Source organism: Rhagoletis pomonella, unplaced genomic scaffold (genome assembly GCF_013731165.1).
Source record: "Rhagoletis pomonella isolate Grant_MI unplaced genomic scaffold, Rhpom_1.0 Rhpom_scaffold_00081, whole genome shotgun sequence".
NCBI lineage: Eukaryota > Metazoa > Arthropoda > Insecta > Diptera > Tephritidae > Rhagoletis > Rhagoletis pomonella.
Genome location: NW_023458635.1, coordinates 11,365 through 21,558, shown reverse-complemented (window position 1 = coordinate 21,558; position 10,194 = coordinate 11,365). Strand labels below are relative to the sequence as shown.

Here is a 10,194-nt window from a genome sequence, read left to right as displayed (position 1 = left end):
CCTTGAATAACAATCCATATTAAAATGAATGGATAAAACTTATAAACCGACAAAATCACTGATTAACATAATATTCCTATATACAATACTTTCATATTAATGCAAAACGCGATGAAATCTGCATAGTATATTGTAATGAAGATTAAATATATATACATTAAACTATATATTATATATATTAGTGCCAATAATGGAAATATATTGCAAATAAAACAAATTAATTAAAATTAATTTTACTGTTAGGGACTTTTTAAATAAAACATTTGTTTTTATTGTAGATATTTAGCTTTATTTGGCATTTCCACAAACTTTTGCCAAAATATTAACGAGCTTGTACAAATTCTTCCACCGTAGTTAATACGTTAGAAATATGCATATAAAAGAAAGTAGATAACTAGGCTTTATTACTAACATGCATGAATGTAGCGTTAAAACACACACACAATGGGCCGTATGCATAAAAACTAAGCAATTGCTTTTTCTTAAAATTTCATACCTTTCGCTTAAATTTATTTGAACAAATCGAGTAAAAGATCTGAAATTGTAAGAAGAATAATTTCGTAGGTTTTATGCATACATCCCAATATGTTAAGAGTTTAAAATGCAGCCGAGTACGGTTAAACGTTTATGATTTGCATTTAGAGGCGGCAGCTTCTCTCTCTACGGCACGTTGTTTCGCTTTTTCATATAGAGGCACTAACTGACCTTGTTCTCCCAACATTTTTAGTAACTGCACTATAAATGGTAAATAGTTATGCTTACGTCGCACATTCTCAATCTGAAAAAAGCGGTCTTTATTGACTTTGGATTTTATATACAGTATACTACCTTATATCGTTTCCTTTTTTCGACCTCGTGTTCTATTTTCGAACGCAATTTAGCTATTTCAGTCTCTCGATCATCGTCTGTCTCCATAGCATCATCGGTGGTTGCTATTAGCTTGTCTATTTTTTGCTGATATATCTTCAACCTATCAGACACAAGAGCCATAAGATTAAAATGGATTTCTCCTTCGCTGTACTTTTGCATGCGCTTCTCAATAATTGGGCGAATGACGTCGATCCAATTTTGATCAGGGGATGCAGGGCCCAAATCCACCGGTCCTTCTTTTAAACCATCCAACTCATACAAACGTCCATTTATGGGTATGTAGCCAATAAAATGGTAAACGTCGTCATCTTTGTTTTGATTTTTCGTATCTAGCTCGTAGAGGGTTTGTCGCGCAAAAGAATTGTGAACGGAGCGGATTTTCGGTGCGTTGCTAAGCGTTAAACCTTTATTCAAAGGGTCAAATGACTGCGAAAATTCTTTGAATTCAGTAAGCGTTGGTCCCAATTTTATATCTTCGTGATTGCAATTCAATAGTATGCTTAGTATGGCTTGCGTAGCGCAAGCATTATTTATAACTTGTTTTGCGAAGAAAATGTTATCTAGACGATAGTCCCTCACGACTGAACCAGTAGGCTCGTCGTCCTGGACCCATTTGAATAGGAAAATCAAGCCATGTATAGGTTCAAGGTCTTTAAACAAGTCGGGATCTAGGCTCCAGATTTCTTCCACTTGCACACCTTCACAGCCTGCGTAGAATAAATTAAAAATATGCACATATATGTATATGTTGACATAAGCACTCTACCATTCGATTATATTGAACCAAAACATGGAACTAGCGTAATTTTGAGGGCAGTTTTTTATGGGTCTAATTAGCAAAAGCAATGCTTTTATGTCGACCATCAAAATGGATTTTAATAAAATTTGCAAGTTGCATACCAGTTATTACAAATTTTCTTACCAAATTCACGAATCAGTTCCGTAAATACGCCGGGATCACTTTCAATCAAACACCAACTGCCTGCTCCGTCCGACATTTCGCTTCTATATGGTTAAAATACAAATAAAAATTTATAACTTGTATTCGCAATGATCTGATTTTTTAACAATTATTTCGCGACACACATAAACTTTCTTCCAAGGCGAATTTAATAAGAGGTGGGAAAATGTCGACGATGCTATCCATATATCGAAGGTTCGTATTTTCAAAACATATTTTCGATGTTTTAAAACTATCGATACTAGCGTCTGTATGTAACTGCGCGTTTACATTGGACAATGCTGTTAAGACTATAAAGAAACACGTGCTACATGCATACATAAAAGTGACAAATGTTCCTCTTCTGCCTGAAAATCGACTGGAAAATACATAGAAATATCCTGTAAAAACGTAGAAATAAACTGTCAAAATGTTAGACAGGGTGTTTAAAGGTTTTAAAGACTAAAGTTATTGAAATAATCTTAAAAATTCGCCAAATATGCATTGAATTAAACGAATTCCTATGTTTATATAGCAGTGTAATATTTTAAAGCATTTTGGTCAATGACTTCTAAATTTAATAGAACTTATCTTGCTGGTTTTGTCAGGGTCCGTTTAAAGTTTTTTTTTTTATATATATATTAAGTGTAACCCTTTAGCACATAAAATCAGGTGATCTCAACTGTGAGGCATTTCGGGAAAACATCTGATTCTTTTTTCACTTGTAAGTATGCACAATGAACACGTATTAATTGCCAAAAACGCTAATAATTGTCTCCTGACAATAGTTAAAACAATTCATTTTGAGCAAAATGTCGAACGTGAACGTTGAATTATAATCTGCAGAAATACGCATTTCGCACGAGCTATTTGAGCTAAAACTAAAAAATAAATAAGAGACAAAGTTACATACACATCAGCGTCTCTTTGGGGTTAGATTCCTAGGGACCCCTTACAAAAATGGCGAAAAATCACAATGGCGCATATTCATAGTCATATTTAGTACTCAACTAAGTCGAAACTATTCTAAGTCACAACTGAAGCTATTCATAGTCATCTTAGTTTCGACTTATCTGGCTAAGTACCAATTTAAAATTTAGTTTCGACTGCAGCTGCAACTAAGTCGTAACTAGGAAGAAGTAATTTATCAAATTAAGGGAAAACAGATGAAATATGTAAAAATTAAGTTGGTAGAGGGTGATTTTGATAATATTGAATAATCTCCAATTAAAATTTACAAAGAGCGATCCATTTTAATCAGAAGATGAAATTAAATGCGTATTACAATTCGAATAATTTAGATAAATTCTCAAATAATGGCTGCATTTCTTTATTCATTCTGAACGTTTGGAATAAACTTTTTTGTTTACTTATTCTTTAGAACGTTCCTGATGATATGTTAACGTATATTTCAAAGGCATTCTGTTTATTCCGGATGAGAAATGGGATTATCTGGAATGTATAAAGAAACGCAGCCAATAAGTCAGTTTCACGCTAATTCTTTTAAAGTAAATTTGTGCATAATTGGGGTGTTCACAGTTCGTTCCAAATTGTGTCTGAAAATGTAGACGTCTACATTTTGAGACATCTTTAGCATCAAACTGTGAGCACCCCTTTCTAGCAGTCGTCGCAAAATCGTCTCAAAACTTTGTGGTGTTGCCAGACATTTCTTCTTTGCGTGCTTTTTTATATGTCGCCTTTCGATTTTGTTTCTGAAAAATTGTAATTATTTAACTTAATTACCAATTCCTAATATTTGTTATTTCTTTTCCTTGACTTATTTCTTTTCATCAGAAATTGCGCTCAAATTAAATGTAAATATAGAAAACGTGCCCAATAAATAAAAAAATGCGATTAGTATTGCCATAATGCAACCCTGCTGCGAGGTTGCAAAATGTAGACGCGTAAAAAACATACCTTTGAGTGTGACAAAATGTAGACGGCGTCGTTTTCCAATTTTGTATGGGAAACAACAACACCACAGATTTTACGGTTAGAAAACGTCTTAAAATGTAGACGTCTACATTTTGAGACACTATTTGGAACGAACTGTGAACACCCCAAATGGTACGATTATCCTCGAAACCATGATACAATAATTTTTAGAAGGTAGTTTCACTTCTTCTTCTTATCCGCCATGTTAGCTATCTGACAGAAAACGTGTTTCGTATTTTTTGTTGTACCAACTTTTTCAAAAAAAAAAAAGTCCAGCTTTTGACGTTGGAAAAATAAAACAAAGAAAAGCCAAACATATAAGTAGAGAAATTTTCGAATATTTTGTAATAATTTTCTTCATAAAAAATTAACTGCTGCTTTCGTGGATACTGCAACACACGGAATAGATGTAAGGACACAGCTATAAGAGCCACCGCACACCACAGACTTTATCGGCCGCCTATTTAAATGATAGGGCTCGCTTGAAATATGTACATGAAGATGTATGGAGGTGCGCACATTACACCAGCTTAATCGCTCTGACCAATGAGTTGTGGTGCAATGAAAAGACTAGCGAGCACATCTAAATTGGCGGCCAATAAAGTCCGTGGTGTGCGATGGATCTAATCTATTATAAACAAGAAATATTGCTGTTATATTTTCATTTTTATGATTTTTATTAATTAAAAATTAAGTGATCAGTTATGAAGCATATAAATCTTTACATGTTCTGTTAAAAAATATCTAAAATAACAAGCGATAATCCCCAAGTTCTATATCGTAGCAGTGGCCACATTGCGTGTTTGTCACAGACACGGTTTATGTCAAAAATTTTGAAGTGAAACTACCTTCTAAAAATTATTGTATCATGCTCGAAACCTTGAGGGATTTCCTAAATATACTCGGGCTCGAATCGCTGGATTGTTAAATAAATGCTAACGATGACCAAATTGTAGTACAATTAACTTTATTGTACAACAAACAATTTACAATACTTGCTAACACAGTAAAAACACTTTACAATACTTGTTAAAGCAATAACAACGCTTTACTATTTGTTAACACAATTAAACTTATAGCTTGCTTATTCGCAACTCAATTCTCCGCTCACTTTACTTGTAGCTTGCTGACTTGTAACTAACTCACCTCGCGGTGGCGGCGCCCTTATATACCTGCGCTGGCACTTATGGCAACTGTAGAACATTCTGAAGTTTATCGCTCATTCTCTTTCTCTCGCTGTTCGCAGTGTTCATCCAACTTGACGTTTCTCTTTGTGGAACATTCTATGTCATTCTTCGAACATTCTGCCTATTTCTCGTTGTTCGCTTTGTGTTGCCGCAGTATTCGCCACACTGCCCTCCACCTAAGTCTGATCGTCCCGATCAGACACACTTGCGGTTCCAAACGCTGCAAGCCTTTCCAAGTGGACCACCTTCATCTTGTTTCTTGGTCTCCCAACGGTCTGGATCCGATACACTACGTCATTTAGCCGTATTACGACCTTATACGGACCTTCCCAGTTGCATTCTAGTTTTGGGGACAAACCTTTCTTTCGTTGTGGATTGTACAGCAACACCAAATCTCCTTCCTGGAAACCCTCGGAATTCATCGCCTTATCATACCTGGCTTTCATCTTGTCACTCATAATTTGTGTGCGCTGTCTCACAAGAGCATGTATCTCTCTCAGCTCCTCTTCCAGGATGTTTGACGTCTCTTTTCCAATCCTTCTAGCATCACCAGTCACCCCAAACTTCAGATCACTAGGCAAACGGAGCTCACTGCCGAATATTACCCTTGCAGGAGTTTTACCCGTTGTTTCATGCACTGCTGACCGGTATCCCATCAGGAACAAGGGTATGCGGACATCCCAATCTTTTTGATTCTTGTCCACGACCTTCCGCAAATGCTCTTCCAGGGTTCGGTTGAACCGTTCCACCATGCCGTCTGATTGGGGATGAAGAGCCGTCGTTCGAGTTTTCCGGATACCCAGTATCTGGCACATCTCTTGGAACACCGCCGACTCAAAATTTCTTCCCTGGTCAGAGTGCAGCTCTATAGGTACACCGTATCTCGCAACCCAATTGTAGGTGAATACCTCCGCTTCTGTTTTAGCTTCCTGGTTTGGAATCGGGTATACCTCCGGCCATTTGCTAAAGTAGTCCATAACCACAAGGACGTATTTGTTTCCCTGTACGCTCATAGGAAATGGACCGGCTACATCCATGGCAATCCGCTCGAAAGTTGCACCTGAGTTATATTGCTTCATCTGGCCATGACTTCTGGATTTCGGCCCCTTAGCTGCAATACACTCCGTGCAGTTAGCAATCCACTCTGCGACCGATTGCCGACAACCAACCCAATAGAACCTCTGCTTAACCTTCTCTAGGGTCTTCGTGATTCCCAGGTGCCCTCCACTAGGACCATTGTGGAATTCCTTGAGTGCATCCGGAATTCTTACCCTTGGAACTACTATCAGGTTGCGGGAGCACTGGCCATCTTCGCTTTCCCATACCCTATGCAAACAGCCAGATATTATTTTTTAAGCTGTTCCATTGTGCCCAGTACGCCTTTGCGATGGGGCTTTCCGCTGCCATTTGCTCCTTAGTTGGCCTCCTGTCCACCTCCAGTCCATGCATCAAAAGCTCCAGATCTGGATCTTCCTGCTGACACTTTCCACTCTTCCGCTGGTGTTATTGTCGTTAGACGGACGTCTGTAATGTCCTCTTTTCCCTCAGCTTTTGAGCAGTGTTTACATTCCAGGCTACATGGTCGGCGGGACATGGCATCAGCATTACTGTGGACACTTCCCTTGCGGTGCTCAATAGCGAAGTCATAACTTTGCAGTCTCTCAATCCACCGAGCTAGCTGTCCTTCTGGATTCTTAAACTGTAGTAGCCACTTCAGCGCTGCATGGTCCGTTCGAACTCGGAAACGTTGCCCATAGAGGTACTTGTGGAAATGTTTGACGCAGTCCACCAACGCTAGTAGTTCTCTCCGAGTTACGCAGTAGTTCCTCTCTGGTTTTCCAATCGACCGGCTATAGTAGGCAACTACCTTCTCCTGCCCATCAATTACCTGCGACAGTACGCCTCCTATGGCATAACCACTAGCATCCGTATCCAAAATAAACGCTGCACCTGGAACGGGATACGCTAGCATAGGTGCAGTACATAGTCGTTCCTTCAGAGTCTGGAAAGCCTCCTCCTGCTCCTTGTTCCACTCGAAGGCTCTATTTTTCCTAGTGAGCTCGTGGAGGCTATTAGCAACGCTGGCGAAATTCGGAACAAATCGGCAGTAGTAGGTGCATAGCCCAAGAAAACTTCGTAGTTCGTGCAGGTTCGTAGGTCTTGGCCAATCCTTTACTGCTTCTATCTTTTCCTTCGCAATACAGATGCCCTCCGTTGTCACCTTGTGCCCTAAGTAGTTCACCTCCTTCCTGAACAGTGAGCACTTTTTAGGACTTAGCTTAAGACCAGCGCCAGCTATCCTCTGGAAAACTTCTTCCAAATTGTTCAGGTGTTCCTCAAAGCTTTTACCCAATACGATAATGTCGTCTAGATACACCAACATGTTTTCCAATGCAGTCCTTTGAGCACATGGTCCATAAGTCGTTCAAAAGTGGCAGGAGCGTTGCATATTCCAAAGGGCATCACCGCGAATTGCCACAGACCGTCTCCAACGCTGAAAGCTGTCCTCTCCTTATCCTCGTCACTTACCTCCACTTGCCAATAACCGCTCCTAAGGTCGAGTGTTGAGAACCACTTTGTTCCAGTCAACGAGTCCAGAGTGTCATCGATCCTGGGAAGAGGATAGCTGTCCTTTCTCGTCACATCGTTTAGTTTCCGGTAGTCTACGCAGAACCGCATTTGACCATCCTTCTTCTTCACAAGTACTACCGGCGAACTCCATGGACTCGCTGATGGTTCAATCACACCACTCTCGCTCATTTCGTTTATTATTTGGCTAACAGTTTCACGTTTGGCAAGTGGAACACTCCGAGGAGCTTGACGGATTGGCCTTGCATCGCCAGTATCAATGCGATGTTTCACAACGTTAGTCCTGCCTGGTTTGTCGCCATCCTTGTCGAATATGGTGCAGTATCTTCGGAGAAGTTCCTTAGCCTTGTGCTGGTATTTTTATTTCAACCCTTCCGTCCGTGCATTAATGTCTTCCGCAATGTCATTCTCGCCAATGGAATCGCTTTCAGGTAACTTTTCGCAGTTGAAGATTGCCTCTACCTCTCGACATTGCCCCAGTACTGTTCCTCTTCGGAGTTTGACTGGTGATTTGAACTCATTGAGCACTCGAACTGGGATGCGTCCATCCTTTTGCGTCTTAGCCAAGGTTTTACCAATAAGTACGTCCGGTGTAGAATTTTGTGTTGCTTCAACAACCCACAATTTGTTTGTCCCACAATCTCCACCAATCTTTGCCCACACAACTGCTTCTGACTTCGGTGGAATCTGCTCGCTTTCCTCTAGGATCACTCGCTTGCTGCTGTATGGACCATCATACCCAAACCGAAGGGGCAATTCCATGTTGTTATACATCATAGTCCTGTTCTTCATGTTGACCTACATACCTTGATCAAGCAAGAAGTCTAATCCAATGATGACTTCATCAATAATCGCCGCGACTATGAACTTGTGTAACACCGTCACATTCCCTATTGCGACTTTGCATGTTACCTCTCCTACAACTTGGGTGTCTTCACCAGTTGCTGTCCTCAACCTTGCTCCAGGTAATGGCCTTACCTCTTTAGTGACCAAATCAGATCGAATGATGGAATGTGATGCGCCCGTATCCACAGTTAGTACCCGCTCATGTCCGTCCACATATCCACCAACAGTAACGTTGCTCGCTTTCCTGCCAATTCGCAAGACGGAGATTATGGGGCATTCAATTGCGGGAGCCAGCGTGCGCCCCTTGCTGCTGGCTCGTTTTAGTTTAACGACTGATCGGAGTCGGGCTCGTCATCCTCAGTCCTGCGTTTATGTACTGCTGAACTGTTTGACCTGTTGGAACCCGTCTTACATTCGCGTGCGAAGTGGCCTGGTTTTCCGCAAGTAAAGCATTTCCTATCACCATCCTTTCTCTCGGTTGCACCAGGAGTATTCTTCTCTGCCATCGACTTGAGTGTTTTCAGGATCTCGTTCATCACGTCAGGTGTCTCCACTTCTACTCGATGGGCTTTGTAGGCTGGTCTACTTAGGAGCGCCGCCGTTTCACGTGTCTGAGCATACGAGACCGTTTCAGCAAATATTGGCTTTGGATTTGCATACGTCTCGCGCTTGGTATACATGTCTCGCATTCCGTTGATGAACCTCTGGATCTTTACCCTTTCAAGGTGTTCACCAGATGCGTCTCCAATAGCCAAGTGAGCCAGCCTCTCGATCTTCAAAGCGAATTCTTGTAGAGTCTCGTTGGCTTTTTGGCAGCGATTCTCCAGCTCCATCTGGTAAATCTGTCTTCTGTGCTCGCTACCATAACGTCTTTCCACTGCACCCATTAACGCATCGTAACTGTTCCTTTCACAGTCGGGAATAGTCTGCAAGATTTCTGCCGCAGGTCCTTTCAATGCAATGAATAGTGCAGCGGATTTATCCTCCATGCTCCAATGATTTGCTGCAGCCGTTTTTTCGAACTGGAGCTTAAAGACCTGGAAAGGAATCGTGCCGTCAAAGGATGGGGTTTTTACCTTGGGTGCGCTCGTCGAAGTAGCTGGACGATTCAACTGTAAATCACGAAGACGATCTTCCAACTCCTCTACCTTTGTCTCGACTTTCTCCTGTCTCTCTTCGATTTTGTCCTGTATTTGTGTAATTTTTGCATCCTGTGCTTCCAGCTGGGATGATATACGTGTCTCTTGTGCCAGTAGCTGAGCTTCTAGCCGGGATGACACCTGCGCTGATACCTCTGAAGATATACGTGTCTCCAACGTTTGCATCTGGGATGACAGCTGTGATGACATCTCTGACATGCGTGTATCCTGTGCTGGCATCATCTGTGACATGGCAGCCAATAACGTGTTCATGTCCATAACTGTTGATGACGAAGGAGCCTTTTGCTGTTCTTCAACCTTCCCGGATGTCTGTTGCACGTCCTTCGACGAACATGCAGCCTCATCCTTCTGTTCGTCCTTTGCGGATGTATCGTCGGGTTTACCTTGGAAGTCGTATTTGTCCACGTCGATGCCTTCAGCTTCCATAGCCTCTCGCAACCGGGATAACAATTCCACTTTTCTTCCGGAGGTGGCCAAATTACGCTTTTCCAACTCCTGTTTCAGCTCCTCAATTTTTAAGTGCTGAATTTTCGCCATTTTTAGTAGTTTCTCCATCGGGATTTATTTAACAATCCCACTTCTGACACCAATTGTTATACCATGTCCCCACCGGAGCTAACCACGTAGTTATGGCTACTGAGTTGGTTATCCCGATAACCCCCTTGAT

General features: G+C 41.2%; 1 protein-coding gene across 2 annotated transcripts; it reads right to left on the bottom strand.

The window, feature by feature from the left end:
* Positions 1 to 221: 221 nt before the first annotated feature.
* On the bottom strand, positions 222 to 1,986 carry LOC118749905 (ubiquitin carboxyl-terminal hydrolase isozyme L5-like). 2 transcript variants are annotated; one of them, XM_036484671.1, is made up of 3 exons: positions 1,793 to 1,986; positions 829 to 1,577; positions 222 to 778 (listed from the first exon to the last, which is right to left on the bottom strand). In XM_036484671.1, the coding sequence occupies exons 1-3, from the start codon at positions 1,866 to 1,868 to the stop codon at positions 626 to 628; spliced, it is 978 nt and encodes a 325-aa protein (XP_036340564.1). In that variant the 5' UTR covers positions 1,869 to 1,986; the 3' UTR covers positions 222 to 625. The 2 variants fall into 2 exon arrangements, with proteins under 2 accessions (XP_036340564.1, XP_036340565.1); XM_036484672.1 differs by having other exon boundaries at positions 634 to 735.
* Positions 1,987 to 10,194: the final 8,208 nt, after the last annotated feature.

Bases quoted from the DNA above. Each gene is read 5' to 3' on its own strand.
- LOC118749905 (XM_036484671.1), bottom strand. From the start codon at position 1,868: ATGTCGGACGGAGCAGGCAGTTGGTGTTTGATTGAAAGTGATCCCGGC. The intron at 1,578-1,792 runs GTAAGAAAATTT...TATTCTACGCAG, and splicing joins GGAACTGATTCGTGAATTTG to GCTGTGAAGGTGTGCAAGTG. The intron at 779-828 runs GTAGTATACTGT...CGCTTTTTTCAG, and splicing joins AAAAAAGGAAACGATATAAG to ATTGAGAATGTGCGACGTAA.